This window comes from Microcebus murinus, chromosome 10 (genome assembly GCF_040939455.1).
Source record: "Microcebus murinus isolate Inina chromosome 10, M.murinus_Inina_mat1.0, whole genome shotgun sequence".
NCBI classification, from domain to species: Eukaryota; Metazoa; Chordata; class Mammalia; order Primates; family Cheirogaleidae; genus Microcebus; species Microcebus murinus.
This window is the reverse complement of record NC_134113.1, coordinates 14245285-14267874: the sequence shown is the minus strand read 5'-3', so window position 1 is coordinate 14267874 and position 22590 is coordinate 14245285. Positions and strand designations below refer to the sequence as shown.

The window sequence follows — 22590 nt, the reverse complement described above, 5'->3', positions numbered from 1 at the left end:
GGGCATTAGGTGGAAAAACCTTCTTTTTACTTCTGACAAAGGCTCAAAGGGGAAATGACTTGCACAGAGTCATGTGTTTAATTAAGGGCTGATCTGGTCCCTAAGCTGAGGCATCTGGATTCCTTCCCAGTCCTGTGTTCTTTACTCCCCAAATCTCCCTGCCACCTTCCTTTAATCGTCAATATCATTAATGCCTTTTATTCACTCTGACCCTCCTACCAACCTGTGTTATGACCCATAGAACTGATCAGTGCCCTTCTATCCAGAGAGGCCACTGGATTCTGCTCACCTCCAGGCGCTGGCCTGAAAGTCAGAGAGGGTGCAGGCTAGGAGTAGAAGCAGGAGTCCGTCCATCCGTCCTCCCAGCCCCCCTCCCTGTCTGCGCTTAGCACTGTGCTGGGAGCGGTGAATACAAAGATAATGCTGTTCTCCTTATGATACGATTCCACATGGGTAACATTTGCTGTGGGCATTCTGCTAAGCCTTTGCATAGATCAGTCCTCACACTAACACTCAAAGGTGGAAAAGATCCACCTTTCCTCTCTTTGACAGGTGAGGCAACCAAGATTTGGAAGGTCACACAGCAGTCAAGATCAGATGGCTAGAAAGTGGCAAGCCTGAGCCAAAGTCTAGAGCCTTCGCCTACAGGAGATAACAGAGTAGCGGAGCGCCTACTTTCAGGGCTGCCCTCACCCCATCTGTATCTAGTTTCCCCAGGGAAACAAAAAGAGGTTTGTTGGGTTGTATCCCACGGCGGCACAGCTCTTGACTTGCCACATCCTGCAAAGGGTGTATCAGAAAAATCTTTGCAGGGAGGAAGGGGGAGAGGCCAGAGAGGCAAGCCTGCGTGAGTTTTGGCACTGGTCCCTGGGAGGCTTTGTTCTAGTGGATTAGAGAGTCTGGAGAGTCAGATGGGGTGAGCACGGGCTCCCTTAGAGCAGGGCTAAGGGAACTTGGAGAACCCAAGAATCTGAGCCGCCCTGTCTCTGGCCTTTCTTCTCTCACTGACAGGCAGGCAGACCTTCTCCCATCTGCTCTGCTGACTCCACAGCCTCTGACCCCTCTCTCAGGCACAGATTGAGCATGCAGAGACCCATGGGAGCGTGTGTGAGGGGGGCAAGGGTGTCAGAATGTTGAGGGAGCTTACTGCAAACCCAAACTTGGAGATTATCTGGGGCTGAGGCCCTGGGCTGTGGTGCAAAGGTGGAAGTTTCCAGAACTGGCCACTTTAATCTGTGGGGAACCTCATCTCCCACCAGGACCATGAGAAAGTGCCAGGAGCTGCTGTTTGTGCAGTGGGGACATGCTCTCAGGCTGGCTACAAGGGACAGCACGTAGGGGACATTATGTCCCAGCTGGGCCTGGGAGGGTCCCATGGGGTGACGCCTTGGTCATGTGCTTTGCATGTCCTGACTGTAGGCAGGACAGATCTGCCAGGCTGTTGGAATGCTTGGACCCCAGGGACTTCCTCCTGCAGTGGTTTGTCTAATCACACGAGCAATGGAGAGTCTAGCTCTATCTGGAATCCTCTTTGACCCCCAGCCCAAGGGAACCATGCTCCTCTCCTCCCAATGCCTGTGACTCTTTATGGTTCAAGACTCATCTAGCTCTCTGCAGAGTCTGACTGCATGTTCGCATGCCCCGCCTCCCCAGCTCTGTAAGAGAAAGAGCATGTGCACTTGGTTTCTCAGTCACGTACCTAGTGTCTACAGACCTCAGTAGCTTGGTCTGTAAATAAGTTGTGAGTTTAAATGAGTCCAAGATGCAAACCAGCACCCAGAACAATGCTGATCTTTGTAGGCATGCAAGAAATATTTGACATAATGGTGGCACTTCATGTTGTCAATGTAGAGCAAAGACGAGACATTTCTTTAGAAATAGACCAATGCCCCCAGACTCAGAAACTTCTTTCTTACATTGTTTGTCCCTTCACCCCAAAGGAAGCTAACTTCTTGGAACTTTGTGTAGATAACTACCAAGAAGAGGGCCTAGAGGCACATGGAATCTAATTGGAAAAGAATAGCCTATGTCTGAAGTTCCAAACCAGCTTTAACTACTTTTTCTCAGAGATGAGGATAGGCAAAGGTGGTTAGGAAGAAGGAAACCAAACCCTTTCCTCCTCTGCTTATGAATTTTAGTGCAACTGGTTTTAAGGTAACCTTACTGAATGCTGTGTGCCAAGTGCTATTCTCAGTCATCGAATTCCCAAAAACCTCTTATGAAGTAACTTTGCCCCGTTTTACAGATGGAGAAACTGAGGCGGGCCTCAGTTGCTAATAAGTGGCAAAAACAAGATTCAAACTCTGGCTGTTGGTCTCCAGAGCCTGCATTTACCACTAATCTTCCACGAGGATTAGTTTGCCTCTTGATCACCTCTAACATCTTTTCCAACTCTGAGATTCTCTGATTTTAGGATATTATAAACCTCTTAAAACCCTCCTAAATGTGTCAGACCAATTCTAGATCTCTATGATTGCAGATATAACAGTACTTTTAGGATCAATATGTAGATTCAAGGTAGGAGTATTATAAAGAAAAGACAACTAAATGAGTAAAATCTACCCTTACCATATTGCCACTTTCAGAACTAACCCCAAAACGCAGCACTGTATTTATCAGACCCCGTCATTTGTAACTTATCAAAATTTTGACTCTGTGTGCAAGTGCTAGAAGCAATGTTTAAACACAATTCCTGCAAACTTAAAAGTAGCAGTGATGCCAAGCCGATTTCAACAAGTTCTTACAGAGCAGCTCAAGGGACAGCTGGACCCTAAACAGGGGTTTGATTTTCACCCATAAAACAGGGGGATGGTCAACAGGAAAGACCGACGCAGAAGGAACTGAGGTTCCAATGGACTGGGACCAAAAGACTTAGAGTGAGCGCTCAGTTGAAGCATTTGCCAAAACCTCAAGGATCGCCCACACAAAAATAAGTCACTCGGCACAGAAGTCAGTGTAGGGCATGTTCTTGGAAGGCCACTCGATGGCATGACTACAGCGTCACTCGTAAACATGGCTCCCGTTAAAGCTGGAAAGGCACCCTTCGTCACTGAGGAAGTCACAGCCAGGACCTGACACGCCCCACTCCCCCGCGGCATAACTGAACACCGAGTGTGGACGGCACTTCTCGGAGCACGTGGCTGCGTGTCCTTGCTCAGCTGGCAAGCCTCGGGGAGATAAGGGGTTCAGGAGGGGAGACCTTCTGAGTCAATCAGAACAGTGTACCCCTCAAACAAGGCAGAGGTCCACAAACTCTGTAGATCCAAAAGACTGCTTTACAAGGTCCTTGTGGACCACCTACCCCCAACTAGTCGCCACTTAAAAGAAGATGAGGGGAGAAACCAAGCTCACAGACCGAATGGGAAGCATTTAGATGAGACACCAACAAAGTGATGTCTGGCTTTGTATTAATTACCGTAAGTTGGCCGGGTCCGGTGGCTCACGCCTGTAATGCTAGCACTCTGTGATGCTGAGGCAGGAGGATTGCTTAAGCTCAGGAGTTGCAGACCAGCCTAAGCAAGACCAGCCTAACCCTGCCTCTACTAAAAATAGAAAAATTAGCTGGGCATCATGGCACACACCTGTAGCCCCAACTACTTGGGAGGCTAAGGCTGGAGGATTGCTTGAACCCAGGAGTTTGAAGTTGCAGTGAGCAACAACACCATTGTACTCTACCCAGGGCAACAGACTGAGACTCTGTCTTAAAAAAAAAAAAAATTTACCATAAGTAAATTAAGAATGCATGCCAGGAACGAAAGTAGAGACATTGCCCTTTTGTAAACCCCTGGGACAGGCCCAGAGAGCACCGTGGTCCAGGGCCTACGTACTCTGAGAACGGGAGGATGATGGGACTGGGCAACACCTCAACGCCCCACCCTGCTCTTCCTGCATCCCAGTGAACAGCGTTGGCCTGGCAGATCCGGGCCTGTGTGATGCTTGTGGACTTGACCTGGAATCACAAAGTGGACGCAGACTCAGGCATGTTCACACCAGCACCTGCTGACAGGTGTGGCATAGTAGCCAGAGATGGAAATGGCATTTGCCTGCACCACAGGCCGTTGGCGTCCTCCTGAGGCTGCAGTGGCAGCTGTCCTAGGATAAGGGTTAAGAACATGGGCTCGGAAGGCAGATTCTGCTGCTTACAACCCTTGCTCTGCCATGTCCCAACTGTGTGGCCTGAGACAAGCCACTTAACCGGCTGTGCTCAGGCTCCTCATCTACAAAATGTGTGTAATAGTTCCCGCCTCTTAGGGCTGTCATGGGGATTAATGGATTAATATTAGAGCAGGGTTTCTCGTCCTTGGTACTATTGACATTTGGGGCCAGACAATTCATTGTTTTGGGGGCTGTCTTATGTATTGTAGGATGTTTAGCAACATCCCTACCCTCTACTCACTACTGGGACAACCAAAATTGTCTCCAGCCATTGCCCAATGTTCCAAATGTTTCCTAGGGGAGCAACTTTACCTCCAGTTGAGAACCACCGTATTAGATTATGTCGTAGATAAAATGACCTAATATCAGCAATTGCATAGAGTTCTACCTAATAATTTTAAAATATTCAGTTAAAAATCTTGGAGTTTTGTAGATGTGTTTGCATGCTTCATCTGGGATAGAGGAACCTGGATGCTCAGGAGAATAAAAACATGGAAAACATCGAGCTCAAGTTTGGCTTTCAACAGCCAAGCAGAATTTCCATAAAATGGGGTTACCAATACCTACCTCTTAGGGTTCTTGTACTGTGAGGGGGACGTGAGTGAGAATGCTTTTGTATGCTGGAAAGTGTCACCGGGATGTCATGAGAATGCTGGCTGGCTGTCCTTATGGAGCTCAGGGCCTGAGGTTGACAAAGTGGGAGGACCCTTGTCACAGTGACTTCTTTGGATGCTTGAAGAGATGTTGGGATGTGAGAAGTGTGAGCCGGAGGAATGCTGAGGGAAGTTGGAATGGGGGCAGGGTGCAGCTGGCTGGACAGGAGTGTTTCTCTGGGAAGGCACCAACCTGGCTAGACAAAGGACAGGTAGCCTCATCTGGGGTGAAGGGGGCCCTGGGGTGGGGTGGTCAGTGACCAGCCACTTGATGGCTGAATTGGGGAACCAAACTAGATTCCCTTAGACCAAATGGCAGTATGCTTTCTAGACATGGGCCTCCTCTCACTCATGTGTTCCTTTTATTTTATTTGACTGATGCATAATACATGAACACATTTTTGGGATACATGTGATATTTTCATATAATGTGTAATAATCAAATCAGAGTAATTGGGATATCCATAACCTTAAACATTTATCTTTTCTTCATGCTGGAAACATTCAAATTATTCTTTACAAGTTAATTTGAAGTATACAATAATTATTTACTATATTCACTCTACTGGTTTATTGAACACTAGGTCTTCCATCTACCTGCATTTTTGTACCCATTAATCAGCCTCTCTTCTCCCCCTGCCCCTACACTTCCCAGACTTTGGTAACCACCACACTTCTCTCTAGCTGCAAGAGATCCACTTTCTTAGCTCCCACATATGAGTGACAACATGCGGCACTTGTCTTTCTGTACCTGGCGAACATAACATAATGACATAACATAATGACCTCCAGTTCCATCCATGTTGCTGCGCATGACAATATTTCATTATTTTTATGGCTGAATATATTCCGTTGTGTACATACACCACATTTTGTTTATCCATGCATCCACTGATAGGTACTTGGGTTGATTCCACATTTGGTTTATTGTGAATAGTGCTGCAATAAACACGGGAGTGCAGACATCTCTTCAATATACTGGTTTCCTTTCTTTCGGATGCACACCCAGTGATGGGATTGCTGGATCCTACGGGCGTCCAAATTGGAAAGGAAGAAGTCACAATGTTCCTTTTGCCCACAGATGTACCGAGGCTTCACCAAGATGCCCCACGTGCAGTACATCCACACGGAAGCTTCCGAGAGTCTCTGTGGCCTTAAGCTGGAGGTCAACAAGTACCAGTACCTGCTGACAGGTAATGGCCAACCCTAGCATCCAGGCCAGGGCTTGGCCACTGGCCAAATGTGCCCACTGTTTCTTCACTTTAGCAGAACAGATAAGGACTAGTTGAGTTAGCAGTGTCCCAAGGACTTTTGCCAAGTGTCCATTTACACTGTATGGAGTCCTTAGGGTTGAATCCATCAAGGTTGCCTAGGGCTAAGAGCTCCTATACTCAGGCTGGGTTTTAGTCTTAGCTCCACTACTGCCTCTGTGGAGGAAATCTCCTAATTTTGTAGTTTCTCAGCTCTACTATAAATGAAAGGGGATTGCCTATTCCTCTCTACCTCGTAGTCAACCTACTAGGTCTGTCTTTGAAAGTTATCCACCTTTAGGTATTCAGTGTGGTTAAGGAAAAAGCAAAACCAAAAAAGCCATCATGAGGGGAGCTAAGAGTTGATCTCTAGTGCTAGTGCCAGGACTTAATGGCTCTGGGACCTTCGACAGATTGCATAAGCTGGCTTCATTATCCCCATCTGGAAAATGGGGCCACAGTCCATCTTAAAAGGTGTTGGGTCTGCGAGGCCTAAGTGGGAGTGCGGCAGGTGTGATAACCCTTCCCCTTCTGGCCGTGCTCTGGACAGAATAACTCTCCCCTTGTCGTGGTCCTGCCTCCTCCAGGCCGTGTCTACGACGGGAAGATGTACACGGGGCTGTGCAACTTTGTGGAGCGGTGGGACCAGCTCACCCTCTCCCAGCGCAAGGGCCTGAACTATCGGTATCACCTGGGCTGCAACTGCAAGGTAAGCCCTGGGGTTGGGGAGGGGAGGAGGGCGCTCCTGCTGTATTGGGTGCAAGCCCACGTGTACTGGGCCAGGACAGGGGCACATCCGAGTAGATGGGCACATCTGAGCAGAGGTGCTAAGGTTACCCCAGGCTGGGCAGTGAAGAAGGCAGGGGAAATGCCTTTCTGCTGTAATCTGCTGCCTCCACGATGCCCACTTGGCAGCTGCAGGGCCATGAGGAGGCCTCTCAGTGTCCCTAGCCCCTGCCCGCAGTTCAAGGCAGGCATAGGATCCGTACACTGGCAGGTTCTGCCAAGTGGTCCCCGCGTGGGCTCACCCTGGCAGCTGACTCGTTGGTGGCCCCCACCCCAGGTGGGCAAGCAGGTGCAGGAATACTGATACCAGATGCCACGGAAGGTCTCTCTCCAAGCAGGCCCAACCCCTTTACAAGTATAGGCCAAGGCACAGCCTTCCTGCCGTGGGTCGGAGTTGGGCGATTCTCTTAATCTTTAGAACAACCCTATGTGGCTATAAGTACTACTACCACCATTTTACAAATGAGGAAATAGAGGCTCAGAGAGGTTAAGTACCTAGCCCAAGGTTGCACAGCTTGCGGAGTCTGGTTTCCAGCCTAGAACTGCTGGACTCCAAAGTTTATGCTTTCATCTTTCTAATTCCTCAGTTCCCTAAGACAGCTGAGATCCCCCATCCTTGCCAGTTAGCATTTGAGCGGGACAAGCCCTCTCAAATGTCTAATTCTGCTACTTACTGTATATGTGACCTGGAGCAAGTTACTTAACCTCTCTGAGCCTCTATATCTTATTCTGTAAAAGGGAGATAAAGCTGTTATGAGATTATTTGGGAATGACATAGAGGCACTTAGCAGAACGTCTGGTACACAGAAGGTACCCAGTGAATGTTAGCTAGTGTCATGTGCATTATTATCACTAAGGGGCCGGAAGGGCTCCCCCTGCAGTGGTCCCAGGGGCTGAGTGCCCGCCCACTCAGGCAGCATCAGGCAGACCCTGGCAGAACCCACCAACCGTTGCCTGTTATCTAATTGCAGATCAAGTCCTGCTACTACCTGCCTTGCTTTGTGACCTCCAAGAATGAGTGTCTCTGGACCGACATGCTCTCCAACTTCGGCTACCCTGGCTACCAGTCCAAACACTACGCCTGCATCCGGCAGAAGGGCGGCTACTGCAGCTGGTACCGAGGATGGGCCCCCCCGGACAAAAGCATCATTAACGCCACAGACCCCTGAGCGCCAGACCCTGCCCACCTCACTTCCCTCCCTTCCCGCTGAGCTTCCCTCGGACACTAACTCTTCCCAGATGATGACAATGAAATTAGTGCCTGTTTTCTCGCAAATTTAGCACTTCGAACACTTAAAGAAAAGTCTATGGGGTTTATTTGGAACTATCCTCCTGGCCCCACCCTACCCATTCTTTTTGGTTTTGACATCACCCATTTCCACCTGGGAATTTCTGGTGCCATGCCAGAAAGAACGAGGTATGCATACTCCTTCTTCTTCGTGATAATATAATCTCTATTTTTTTAGGAAAACAAAAATCGAAAAACTACCCCCTTTGGGCATTGTAATCCCTACCCCTCTTTCTTCTTTCCCCTCTGCCCTCTGCCCTTCCGCCCTCCTCCTCCATCCCAGTGCTTAAAGGACCCAGACAAGGAAGCTGCCAAGAGGCCAACCGTTTCAGGGGCAGTCAGGGGCCGCACGCAGACAGGCTCGAGGTGTGTGAAAGAAAGATCTCGCACACCGAGGAGCTGCTACTGCGTGTCCCAAGCAGGCTGTGGCTATCTGTGTCTTGCATGTCAGAGGCAGGCAGGGAAGGAAGAAACCGCCAGAGAGGGTTGGAGATGACACAGCACACACAGTGTCCCCAGCCCAGTGATGCTTGGGTTGACCAGATGTTTCCGGGTCTGGAGCAAGCAGCCCAGGCCTTGCGAACAGAGCTCTCTTAGTTGGTGAAGACTTAAACACCCGCCTGAGGTCAGGAGGCAACCTGCCTCCTTTGTGCAAAAGCTCAGGTGAAAGACTGAGATGAATGTCTTTCCTCTCCCCGCCTCCCACAAGATTTCCTCCTGGAAACCTCTTCGGTAGACGTGGCCAGGAGCTTGCCTTTGTGTAAATTGGGGAAGTACACGCACCATACGCTATCCACAGATATAGCCAAGTAGATTTGGGTAGAGAATACTATTTCCAAAGTAGTGTTTAGCTCACCTAGGGGGATGTGTTTGTATACACATCTGCATATACCCACACGGGGACATAAGCTAATTTTGTTTTTTTATAGGACACAGAATTCTGTTCAATGCTGTTAAATACGCCAATAGTTTAATCTCTTCTATTTTGTTGTTCGTTGCTTGTTTGAAGAACATCATGACATTCCAAGTTGACTTCTTTTTTTTTTTTTCATTGTAATTAAAATTTGAAATTCTGAACACCCTCGGCACCCTCTCTTCCCCATAACTGGGGTCACCTGAACTCTGTCCCCGTCCTCTTCTCCTGCTTCCTGTTTGGGGCCTTCATTTAACTGCCTTACTGGCTGGCGTGGCTCAGATAGCAGATGGGCATCAGTGTGGGTCTCGGGTCTGGGTGCAGAGGGGACAGCTGCAGAGTGCCCTGCCCTGGCTAGACGGCCACCGCTCCTCGGTTTGGAGACAGCTTGGTCCCCGTTCCCCAGCTCACTGGTGGGCAAATGCCACCCCCTGAGGTCCTCATCTCGTGGAATTGAAAAGGTCGGCCACTGGGGAAGCCTGACTCTGCAATCAGCTGTAGGGTTTTGTTGTGTTGTATGAAATAAAACTATAATATAAATTCTCTTATTAAATGAAATTATTTTTAAGTTTTAGTGTCAAAAGTGAGATGCCAAGAGTAGGGGATAATGTATATTTTACAGAGCTGGTGATGGTCGGATGGGGTCATTTCACATGACTGCTCTCTGTCTCTTTTTTTCAGATTATGGGGGTGTATTCACCCTCTGCTAGCATTTATATCTTCAGCTCATTCCACTTTAGGAAACAGAGCTGACAACTGAAACAGGAGAAGAGAAAATAGAGATGCAGCCAACACACTGTAGTGTCTTGCACACACACACACACAAATGCCCGGGCAAGGTGTTTGGCAGAGCCCCAGAGCAGGAAGGCAGTGCAGGCGTTGGGTTTCCTTAGGATCGACTGCGTTCCCTTGTGCCTGTCCCTTGTGGTCATGCCATTTGGCAGAGCGGGAGATGGGAGCAGAGGGGGCTGAGGCCAGCAGGCCAGTGGTTTTAAAGGGATGAGCTCAGACTCGGTGTTTGGGAATTGTCTTTATTTCAACCTCAAAGTCTCGAGAGGTGGAGCCCAGCCCGTGCAAGTGCCCTCCCGCAAGCGGACGTGGGCATCTCCTCTGTGAGGCATCTGGCCCTTCGCCGTCCCTGCTGTGTGGTCACCCCCACTCACACAAAGAGGGACTTGGGTGAAGCCCGAGCACGAGGCACCTGGAGTTTCCCTGCATGGTAGCTAAGTCAGAGCCACAGCCCCACTGGGCAGGCCTTGGTGAGCAGGTCCTGGGCAAAGGAGGGTCTTTTGCGAAGCGATGTGGTCAGAGGGCGGTTTTTGAGCTTTCTATAAGCTATAGCTTTGTTTATTTCACCTGTTCACTTACTGTATAATTTAAAGTCATTTATGTAGCTGAGACACTTCCGTATTTCAATCATATCGTGAACGTTTTATTTTGCTAAATCTTGTGTCATGTGTAGGCTATAATATGTGTACATTGTGTTTAAGAGAAAAAGAAAAACAGAAACCCACATGCCGCCATTTTCCCGGAATCAAATTCTACAGTGGAATGGAGAGTAAATACTTCTACGGGGCAGGCGGCTAGACTGGCGATCGGGAAAACCAGAAGGACCTAGTTCACTGAGACTCCCCCAGCCTCCTCCCCGTTGGGATCCCCGTGGTTTGAGGAGGAGGAAGGAGATGGGAAGAAAAGGAAAGTCTGTTCACATCCTTGCTCCGTATCTACTGGCCCTGGGTATTCTGCTACTCACTCTCATTTCCTTTTCCTCCAAGACCTTTTGATCACCCAACTGGGAAGCCAGGATTCCTCCAACAAACCCAAGGCCATGGGAGCCGTGATTCCAAGTTCTCTGTGCATCCTTTGGGTGTCGCTTCTGCCTCCCAACCAAGGAAGCCCCACACCCAGGCCCCTGCCTCTCAGGCCAGGGCTCTGACCTGGCCAGGGGAGGTAAGACTAGGAGACCCTCCCCCGGTCCCAGACCTGCCTCCTGGTGGTTGAGCTACAGCCATGGGCACCATTTTTCACACCATCATACCTAGATAGTTAAAGAAACAAATGACTTATTGGAATAGCTCTGTCTAGGAGCCACTGGGGCCCCAGGAGGTACCGCCCTGGCTCTTCCTCTCCTCTTGTGCATGACGAGCAACAGTGTGGATTATCCCAAGGTGGCACCCAAGTGTCTGGCTCCTGGCCGCCTAAAGTAAAAATATCACTAGAGTATTTTTATCAGAAGGAAATACTATAAAAATCTAATGGCAAAAGCAAAACAAAATGGGGGAGCATAAGACAAGTGGATATCATATCAACAACTTCCCAATTGGCTTTTTGGAGGTGAGAGGAAAGGAAGAACTTAGAGAATGGTTTATGTTTTGGGGAGTGGGGGCATCTTAGATTCTCCTGTGCCCCCAAACTTTCCCTGTGGCCAGTCTGCTGTCCTGAAACCCAGAAGTGATGGAGAGAAACCAACCAGAGAAAACCCTGTCTAGAAGGAATGTATTTGTTGCTAAATTTTGTAGCACTGTTTACAGTTTTCCTCCATGTTATTTATGAATTTTATATTCCGTGAATGTATATTGTCTTGTAATGTTGCATAATGTTCACTTTTTATAGTGTGTCCTTTATTCTAAACAGTAAAATGGTTTTATTTCTATCACGCATCCGCTGCCTCTTGCCTTGTTGTGTCCGGACGGCCACTGGGGGTTATACAGACAACAGAGGGCCTTGACATCTGTCCTGCTGTCCCAATTCCAGGCCTGTGCACACTCCCTCCCCAACCCACTTCTATAGCCTTGCCCCCTTCCACCCCAGTCCTTTTCCCTTGGCAGGAGCAATTTCAGAGGAGGTAGCCTACATTTCCTCCTGGCTGCTAATCCAGCCCTGACCTTGATCCCAGACTCTATTGCCAGGGTTCTTCATAGTTCTACAAGATCTAGATTCTCTATCCAACCACTCATGGGTGGGGGTACAGGTACCCTCAGACTGGGGCCCTGACTCATCCTTCCTTGTTTTCTTCCTAAGAATCTCAACCTGGTGGAGGTGGGGAGGGGAGGCCTTGATGTCAACTGCCTGCTTGAAATTCCAAGTATGGTTCAGCCAGGTTGGGGATGCCAGGAACTCCTGAGGTTCCACAACAGCTGGTGGCCCCTCCCAGAGCATACAGAAGGGCCTGTCACCCTCAGTGGCCTGGACTGGCCACAGACTTCTCATGCAACTTGCACCCCACCATTGACAATGTTTCAGGTTTTTCTCCCACATGCCAGACACAGTGCTTTATACTCATGATGACGTGAAAGCTCAACAATCTCATGAGGTTGTTCTACTGTCATCCACAGTTTCTAGCTGAGGAAGTCAAGGTTCACAGAGATTAAGTCATTGCCCAAGAACTAGTACGCAGACAGAATTGCGATTCAAACTCAGGCTGGTTTGATGATAAACCCTGAATTTTCTCCACTGTAGTCACGTTTTGTTGGAATGTGATGGGTTTCACATGTGCCCTTCTTATTACAACCAGCACATCCTGGATTCTCTGATACTCACTGGATCAGATATATGGGAAAGGTAATCAGTGGAAAACCTCTGCTTGGTTAGACTGCTCCCACTTAGAACCCGTAGTCCTACCTGTCAATGTCTCCAAACAAGAGTTGTTCCAGCTCAGCAGCCTGAGCTTGAATTCTACAAACAGGCCACAGTCTCCAGCTGGGACTATTGCATATCCTACCAATTATTCTGTTTCCTGAGACTCGCAACCTCTACAAGTCCAAGCACAAGGCCACGGCCTGCATTCCTTTGACCAGTTTAGCAAGACCACCTGCCACACAGCAGGACTATTCCAGCTGCCCACAGCTCCTTCACCCATCTTCTTCTGGCTGCAGGTGGAGAACTCTCCACCCCATTCAGAAAGACGTTAGCCTCTCCCCACCAGGTATCCTCCAATTGGGAGGCTTTACCATGTACTCCGAACTAAGCCCCACCTACTTCCCAGAGACAACCGCAGGTGTATTCAAAAGTTAGAAAGTGAAGAGGACACAGAAGGAAACTGCCCTTCAACAATCACTGCAAACGAGTATTACTGCTTTTTATTAAAACACAAGTTGAAACCAGGTCCCAGGCTCAAATGAAATAACATCCTGCCTTGAAAACATCTTTTACCTTTATAATCAACCTCTGGCTCCAACATGCCAGCTCAAGTAGTCCCCCGATTTGTTGAAAGTTCCAGAGGTCCCCCCAAATGCTGTCCACCTTTGCCATTTGTCCTACTGCCTGAATTTCACCTGGGGAGGTGACTCTTCCCCCAGGAAAGCCAGGCATCCCCACAGGACACTGGGGCTCTTCCTCAGAGTCCAGGTGGTCAGGCAGTGACAACCGAGCCCTGGGGACTCAGACATCTGTGTTCATACCACATCGTGAAACAGAGTAAGGAAAGGCACTCACCATTGGCTTGTGGTTGGGAAAAAATGTTTGCTCCACCAGCGGGAACTTCTCAGGGCCCAGGGAATGGAAGATCTTAATGAGTTGAGAGAACTAGAACAGAAGAGGAGAAAACATTGATCAGCCATTGGTACCCAGTATGGTGACACCTCTCACTTGATCCTAAGCCTCAAGTGTCTGCCTTCTTACAGCTGAGCTCTGGTAGCTGTCCCCAGCCTATAGGATCAAGGCCAGAGCCCTTGGCTGGACATTCATCCTCTCCCTTACCTGGCTTCATCAACCCCCTCATTCCTGCCCTAGACCTAGTAAGTGGGTGGGATACTGGGGTCAGCTCAACTGCATTTGATGAGCACGTACTACATCCTTATCATTTCACACAAGGTCCTTGTCCACAGCACGGCCTGCTGATGTTCACGCCACACCCTCTGCCTGAAATGTCTTCCTTCTAGAGAGGCAGCACTGCACAGTAGTTCATGGTGTAGACTTTGGATCCAGCCTCCCTAGGTTCAAATTCTCTCTTGACCACTTACTAGCTGTCTAACCTGGGAAGTCACACAAGATTTCCGGGCTTTGTTTTCTTCACCTGTAGACTGGACATAACAAGATACCCCATCTCATAGAATTGTTGGCAGGATACAGCATGCCTTTGTCCAAAGGAATGCACGAATGCTAGATGACGTTATTATTAATAAATATTATCTCTGCTGTTACAACACTTCTGATTTCCAACAGCTCAAGCCACATCCCTTCCCACTGAGCTCGTGCTGCTTCAGCCCTTCCTTGTTTGCTCTAGAGGGTGAGTTCCATCACTGTGCTTCACTATCAGGGCAACAAGCTAACCTTGAGGGAAACAGGCACATGGTGGAGACAGGAATGTCTTCATCTTAGGCTGGAGGGAAGCATGGGGGCTATGGGACCTGGAAGGAGAACAGAGTGGGGGTCAGGGACACTCCCTGGAGCAGATGACATAAGAGGAGGAGGAAGGACACCTCACTGTACTCTAGGTGTGCAGTGAGACTCATATGTGTTGGAGACCCTCAGCGGCTACCATGGCTGTGGCCCCGAGTGCAGGGGACAGTGAGAGGAGGCTGGAAGGTCATCCATCAAGACCACCAGGAGCCTTAAGGGCCAGCTAAGGAGCTTAGAATTCTCCCAGAAGCTAAAGGAGAAGCTGCTGGTCGATACGAGCAGGAATGAGCAGGTCAGGTCCTGATTAAGAGGAAGGAATCAGCTGCAACGTGTGGCTGCCCAGTGGTTGGAAAATGGGCCAAGTCTCATGCCAGTCTGTCTTGGGGGTCACTAAGAGCCGGCGCAGAGAGAACAGGGTAACTTAGGAACTTTCTGCATCAGCCCAGGATCGGCCTGCAAACTCTTGGGGTGTAGCCTGCATGTGCAGTGCAACAGGAAGTCAACTTGGAGGGTGGGTCTGGTAGACCTCAGAAACGTGGGAAATGATGTGAGGGTGGAGGTGGGGGGTGCATGTTAAGGGACAGGACAGCACGGGGTGTGGTTGATGGACTGAGCTGATGGACTGTGGTTGCTACCATCACGATAACTGTGGGGGAAAGATGTGAGGGGGATGAGCTAATACTATTTGAGACCCTTTCCTAACAGTGGCACTTGAATTTTGGATGTCTTAGGCCAAAAAGTTCAGTTAGGGTAGCATGAGAAGGAGACCAGGGCCCATGAGTACAGTGGTAAAGACTACCCACATCTATTAAATCAATGCAGATAGACAATCAATAAATACTGTGTTTCAACTCTGAATGGGCCTTGTTCTAGGTACTAGGAGCAAGGATGACTGCCACCATCTATTGAATGTATATTTGGTGCCAACCATTTATGAGCACTGAGCACATGTTAACTCATAACCCAAACAGGAAGGCCCTGCTATTGTCATCATTTTCCAAATAAGGAAGCTAAGTTCAGAGAGGTTAAGGAGGTTGCCTAAGGCTACACAGCTGGTAAGTGGAGAAGCCACAGCCTGGGAGTCCAGCTCCAGAGCCCACACTCCCAAGCACTGCCCTACGTCACTAGGTGATCACACAGACAGACAGCAACGCCAGACAGACCAAACGGCTACGAGTGCCACATGCTGCATACCCCCCAACCTCCAGTTATCATTCCTCCTTCCCTCCTTGGTTTTGCTCCTTGGCACTTATCACAGGGCATATTACATATGTGGTATATTTATTAATGCACTGCACTAGAATGCCCACTAGAATGTAAAATCCACTGGGTGGGGATTTGGGTCTGATTTGCTCACTGCTATTCTCCTAGGACTTAGAACACTACCTGGAACAGAGTGAGTGCTCACTAAATATTTGTTGCATGAACAAATTGCTTCTAGCCAGGGAGACAGATAATGTACAAATAAATGGATAAATAGAGCATTCTAGGTGGAGATAAGTATTGGGGGTAAAAAATAAAATAAAATACCTCTCTTACAGGTAACTTCTGGATGGAAACACAAATCAAATGAATGACTGAAACTAATGAATAAAAGAAGAGAAATCAAGTGCTGGGTGTTGAAGACAGAGGGTTTCACATTCTGGCTTCACCACTCACTGGCTACATGTCCCTGGAGTTTCCTTCTCTGCAAAATGGGGCAATGGCACTGGCTTCACACCACAGCGATGGTATGAGCACCAGGTAGCAGGGTTTTCTGGTATGTAGTAAGTGCTCAATCAATGGTGCCTGCTGTTAACAGGCAATGATGATAAGATGGTGAATGTTAATCAAAACAATACAGTACATTCTTATGACTAATATTATTATAATGCTACCATACCATAATATGTAATTATAGAATATTGTTTAGGCAACAATTCCAATAAGAGTCCTGGGATCCGAATGGTTTCTTCAGTTGCTTAAATATTAATAAGATTCTTATCACTATGGAGAACTCCAAGCTGGAGAATGGGCCCACTGCAGGGCTGGGGGGCCACCCACTGCCTCCCAGCGCCCTCCAGGTCAGCCTGGCCCGTCACCTACCACCCAGGGCTTGCTGCAGAAGTTGTAGACGGAGTAGAGAGAGTTGACGGCGGGCAGCCCCCCGTACTGCAGGCCGATGACCAGGCTCCGGTAGTCTTCGCCCAAGGCCATGCTGTAGGCGTGCTGGCGGACCAGGATGAAGTCTGGCTTGAAGGATCTGCTGAGAGAGGGGTCAGCAGGGCGTCATTACCACATTGGCACAGTGCTGACCCGCGGGCAGGCAGCTCTCAGTTCAGAATGGGGAAGGGTGGGAGCTGGGGAGGAGGAAGGAGGCTGGGTGCAAACATGCAGCCACTCCACTACAGTCAAAGGACTGAAAACAACACATACTTCCTTCTGTTTGTTTTTCTGGGCCATCTTCAAACTTTCTACATTGAACATCTATTTTATTTGCAATCAGTAAAAGCAAGCATCAAATAACTCAGCGAATGGACTGAGATTTCCCCAGGTGCCAGCACTGAACTGACTGTATGTATCACCTGTTGTGAGGACACCTGCCCCAGGAGGTGGGCATTGTGCCATCATCAGCTCCCTGCTACGGATGAGCCCTCTGAGGCTCAGGAAGACTGAGTCACTTGCTCAAAAAGACACGCTGCAGGGAAGTGGCAGAGCCAGGACGGCGTGGCCTTGCAGCTCTGGCTGTCAATCACCAGACAGCACGGCCTCCTTCCCGCAGATTTCAAATCAAACGTGTCTCGTTCCCTCCCAGCAGCAGCCTTGGGAAAGCAGCAAGAGCACGAATGGGATGGCCCAGGCCGCGGCAGGCTCTTTGCTGGCCCCTCTGGAGGTATGATCCCCATGAGATCTCACAAACACACCTGGGCAAGCTGCAGACTGTTTCCCCATCCGCAGATGGGGACAGTGCAGCTCAGAGAAGTTAAGAACTTCACAAAGCTGGGGAGCAGGGGAGCCGATGTGAACTCAGTCATCCGGCTCCAAGTCCACGTGCTTTTTACCCCAGCGCCCAGCCCCGGGTGGATTCACACATTGTTTCATGCACACTGCTAAGCATCTACCTATTTTTGGATTCCTCACTTCCAAGGACACATGAAAAAATCAGCCTCACTGTAGGTATGAGGCTGACGCTCAAAATGGAATCCGATCGATCCACTTGGCTCGTCCAGGACCAGACACTTAGCTTCAAATAAATTGTCTCTAAAATAATTCTAATGTCAATTAAAATAACTCTCCAAGGGAAAGGATTTCCCCCCCACTGAAGACAGAGGAAAAGAATGTGCAGCTACTTCTGAAATCATTCTTGGCCAGCGCCTCACTGTACACCCAGGGCCTGACCTGAGAGCAGGGGAGCAGTCGCCGTGCGCTGCAGGAATGGATGGCGGGCGTGGACAGCACTCCTTACTGCCCAAGAAAATAGCCAGTGTCCGTGGCTAAGTCGTGACACATCTCGAGGGGCCACTTGGATGGGAGCGTCCTCTCCACATGCACGGGTCACGCTGTGCTCAGGGCAGTGGGCGATCACACTCGCATTGCTCTGTGGTTAGGGTTAGGGTGGGAATCTTGGAATTACAGCGGCAGGGATGAAAGAAGGAATGAAGGAAGATCACGTGTGTGCCTCTGCAGGGATCTGAAGGCAACAGGATCACTGACAATATAACCACTCACTGCTTCTATCTGATTTCAAAAGTAATGAATGGCTGAGCGTAGTGGCTCGTGCCTGTAATCCTTGCGCTTTGGGAGGTCAAGGCAGGAGGATCCCTTGAGGCCAGGAGTGCAAGACCAGCTTGCAAACACAGCGAGATCCTGCCTCTAAAAAAATAAAAAATTAGCCGGGAATGGTGGTGTTCACCTGTAGTCCCAGCTACTTGGGAGGTTGAGGCGGGAGGGAGGATGGCTTGAGCCCAGGAGGTTACGGTGAACTGAGCGACAGAGCAAGACCTTGTCTCTCTCTCTCTCTCTCACACACACACACACACACATAATACATGCTCCTTATGTAAAAACAAAACAAAAATCCCCTTGGTGTGAGTGTGTGCTAGAAGGCTTGGATCTTAAAAGAAAAGCAGTGGTTTGTCAAGCCGGCAGGGTTTGGAGGGTATGCTAGGTAGAGGACATGGCACCTGTGACCAAATGGAAGGTCCTCGTAGTATAGTGGACTGTGCTGTGTTTTGTTTCATCTGCTCAGTATTTTCCCTTTTTGGGAAACAAAACCCATGATAAAATCCTGTCCCATCAGAGAACCACATTTGGCTGGGCAGTAACTGGTCTCAGGACGGTGCCTCCGATATAAAATGGGCCGTCAGAATCCTTCTTGGGGATGCTGCACGTGAGCTCCGGGTAAGAGGAGAGGCCAGCTAAGATGATGCCACATGAGCTGGGGCTGATGGAGACCGTTCCCGCTGCGTGGGGGTGGAGGGGGGCCCACCTTAGTAGAAGTCCTGGCTGGGAACAGAGACAGGGGGAGACAAGAACCCTGCCAACATCAGCCCTGCCTCGAGCCCCGATGAACCTAATAGCAGAACTATCTTTATCTTCTGAGTTATATGAGCTATTGAGTTCCCTTTTGTGCCTGAACTAGTTTGAATCAGGCCATCAGTATTGCTCTGATGGATGCTGGGAGCCAGTGGCAAAGTTTGCAATTGGTTCCATGGCTGGAGTACAAGGTATGACAAGATGTCATCAAGGGATAGGGCTGGGTAAAAAGTCCCCACAACCCTCTAAGGCCCTTCCCACCTCCCTGGGAGCCCCACTGGGCCTAAGCCCTGGGTGTCTCCTGCCTGGGCGAGGTCCCCTTCTATCCCACCCAAACTGGCACATCCTGGCAGCAGGTGAAAGCTGGGTTCTCTTGTTATTTTGGCTTTAAACTTCACATGAGCTGTATCATTTGGGCTCCCGATCCCAGGTCTTTCTCAGAAATGGCTGTCGGCACTCAAGAGGAAACCCGGGACGGCGTATAATTACACGGGAAAGGTGGGACAGGTGAGGCTTCGCTGGGGCATTACCGACTGCTTCGGGCGGCGTCAGAAGGCAGGGGCCAGGGGCTGAGTGACTTTCAGCCACCGGGGAAGTGTAATAATTCCCTCAAATATGCAGAGGCCTGCGGTGGCAAGAACAGGTCTTGGCTGGGCTTTGCCTGGGACCTAAGTTAATGAGCAGAAGCCTCATTATTCCTGGTTGCTTGACTGCTATTTCGTAACTGTCCCCTGGTCGCCGAGAGCCAAGTTGGCAAAGGGTGAGGATCGTTGTGATTTTGTTCACATGCTGAGACCCATCACAGCCAGACCTGGTCCCAGCCGTGCCTGGGAAGGCTCCGGACTTGGCGACACCCATGGCTACCGGCAGAGAGACATCGCGGTTCCCCCCAACTGTCTCCCCGTAACATTCCCAGTAACACTTCTCCTCTCCATCTCCAGAAAGTCAACCGTGGGTGTCCCATCTGGCAAAGGGGACGAAGGGAACGGAGCCAACCACCGAAGGGGGAGGGGAGATCAGAACATCTCAGGGGTCCCCACTCCCCTGCAGGCTCGTGGTGTCACTGCACCGCTGCGAGGCTGAACCAGAGGAAGCGCGCAAGCCTTGCAGATGGAGGGCTCGCGACGGCCATATGGAAGGACTTTGGGAATTAGCGATGCTTCCCGCCAGCCTGAGGACTGCAAGAAATTAGTCCAGGCAGAAAAGAAATTAGGTGGCAGCCAACCAAGAATCTGGCGAGGGGCAGACAACAGGATGCTGCAGGGAGGCCCGTGGGGCCCGCACGGCAGCCGCCAGCTGCACACCGGCGGAGGAGGGGCCCCGCGGGGCTCAGGGACAGCCCGGCTCGCTGACGAGTCCCGGGGCCTCTTCGGAAAGTGCTAGGAGGTTAATGAAACACAGGCCCGAGTTGCTGGAAGAAGTAGGCCTCCTCGTTTCCTGCCTCAGCCTCACTCGGTATCTTGGTATCTTTGACCTGGTGTCTTCCTCCCCTTTCATTCCAGACAACAGCCCTTGACTCTACTCTCCTTCTCCATCACCCCGGGGACCTCACGTGTTACGGGTTGGACTGTGTCCCCAGGAAGATATATTCGAGTCCTAAGCCCGGGTACTTATGAATGTGACCTTATTTGGAAATAAGGTCTTTGCGGAAGTAATCGAGATGTCGTATTGGAGTTGAGCAGGCCCTAATCCAATGACTGGTGTCTTTAGGAGAGGAGGGAAATCTGGACGCAGACTCGCAGGGAGGAAGCGGAGAATGCCCTGGGACAGGGGAGGCAGAGACTGGAGTGGTGTATCTACAATCCAGAAGCGCCGAGGATGGCAGGCGACCGGCAGAAGCTAGGAAAAGGCAGGCCTCCCTGTGGCCTTCAGAGGGAGCACGGGAGGGGAGTCGAGACTCCAGTCTTTTAGCCCCAGCCAGAGTATGAGAGAATAAACTCCCATCGTTTAAACCACCCAACAGGTGGTACTTGGTTACAGCAGTCTCAGGAAACGAACACACTGCACATTGCCAATGTCTCCTCTTTCTAGCAGCTTCCAGGACTTTCTGGCTTCCTGGGTCCTGGCATGTGCCCTCCACAGCCCCATTCCCCGCTTCTCAAACCAACCACCCCGGCTTATTCTGTTTGGGCTGCTAGGCCAAAGTACCATAGGCTGGGTGGCTTTGAAACAACAGAAATTTATTTCTCACAGTTCTGGAGGCTGGGAAGTCCAAGATCAAGGTACTAGGAGATTCAGTGTCAGATGAGGGCTGCTTTCCGGCTCCTCCTCCCTGAAATATCCTGAGATGGTAGAAGGGGAGAGGCAGCTTCCTGGGATACCTCTATAAGGTCACTAAATCCCATTCAAGAGGGCTCCACCCTCATGATCCAGTCACCTCTCAATGGCCCCACCTCCTAATGCCATCACACTGGGGTTAGGTTTCAACATAAATTGGGAGGGACATAAATATTCAGACCATAGCAAACCCCAACAGCAACAATAAAAAAAAGAAAGCCTCTACATTAAGGTTGAAAATAAGCTGGTAGTTAAATAATGTTCATATATATACATATATAAAAGAATGAAAAAATCAACCAGTTGATAAATGCATGGAGATCTGTTTGGATGGGTGTTCACCAAAATGCTAACCTGGTTACTTGAAGAGTGAGATGGGAAATGGGAATTATTACATTCTTCTTCCTACATTTTCATGCTGTCTGCATTTAAAAAGAAAAAAAAAGAGCACAGTGCATTTTTACAATCAGGAAAAAACAATGAGGTTATCTTCATTCGGGAAAAAATGGAAAATGTAACAATGAAGTCACATCATGGAAAATGCTTATGGTACAGTTTCATGTGGCATAGAACAATAGAAAAGAGGGCCTGTTTTATGACTAGTGCACTATAAAAACGATGGGCCTGGAAGGAGAGCTGGAAAAATGCTCACGTGTTAAGGTGGTGAGGTGGCAGGTGCTTTCTCGTCTTTTGAAAATTTCCATTTTTGTTATATTGTGCTTTGGGCATTAACCAAAAATTTCAGTTTTCAGGCATGCATAGATAGATAGCTAGAATTAGATACATAGATGATAGAATTAGATAGATAGATAGATAGATAGATAGATAGATAGATAGATAGATAGATAGATAAGGAACAAGTCCCCCTCCACTTGGCCTTACAGCCATAACGAGCCATTTCCCGTCTTCATTCCACTGCTGGACCTGTTGGACAGGCAGCCTGTGCCCGCCAGCCCCACTTCCCACACACCCTTCTCCTAATGCTCTGCCCGTGGCTCTCCGCCCCTTTCCAGCCCAGTGAAATTGCACCAAGGTCACTTCTAAATGCCAAATCCCCAGATCAAATGGCTTCTTCTGTGTCCTCACCTCCCCTGATTTCTAATTATAACTAACATACTACTACGAGGCTCGAGCCCAAGCCCTCTGCCTATCTTCACTCATTTAAACCTGATAAGGAAAACCTATAAGGAAACCGATGCACAGAGCAGTTAAGGAATTTGCCAAGGTTGCACAGCTCTTGGTGGTGGAACCATGAGTCACATCCCGTAGCCTGTTGGCTCTAGAGCAGGGTTTCCCAACGTCAGCACTATGGACATGTTGGGGCTAGATAATTCTTTTTTGTGGGGGCGGTACTGTGCATTGTAGGATTTTAGGAGCATCCTGGTCTCCGACCATGAGATGCAGTGGCACTCC

General features: G+C 49.4%; 2 protein-coding genes across 6 annotated transcripts in view; one reads left to right on the top strand and one right to left on the bottom strand.

Moving 5' to 3' along the window:
• The window catches only part of TIMP3 (TIMP metallopeptidase inhibitor 3), a 55526-nt gene extending 43821 nt beyond the window's left edge, over nt 1-11705 (top strand). Inside the window, exons 3-5 of the mRNA XM_012772797.2 lie at nt 5890-6001; nt 6646-6767; nt 7816-11705. Of these exons, the coding sequence (XP_012628251.1) occupies nt 5890-6001; nt 6646-6767; nt 7816-8013 (432 nt within the window). The 3' untranslated portion in view covers nt 8014-11705. The remainder of the gene's footprint in view (nt 1-5889; nt 6002-6645; nt 6768-7815) is intronic.
• The window catches only part of SYN3 (synapsin III), a 440909-nt gene that overhangs the window by 277081 nt on the left and 141238 nt on the right, over nt 1-22590 (bottom strand). For 3 of the 5 annotated variants that reach the window (XM_076007058.1, XM_020287867.2, XM_076007056.1), the window contains exons 5-6: nt 16471-16630; nt 13480-13569 (exon numbers count right to left, since the gene is read on the bottom strand). In XM_076007058.1, coding sequence (XP_075863173.1) covers nt 13480-13569; nt 16471-16630 — 250 coding nt within the window. The remainder of the gene's footprint in view (nt 1-13479; nt 13570-16470; nt 16631-22590) is intronic. The other 2 variants (XM_012772789.3, XM_076007057.1) reach the window with 1 other exon arrangement.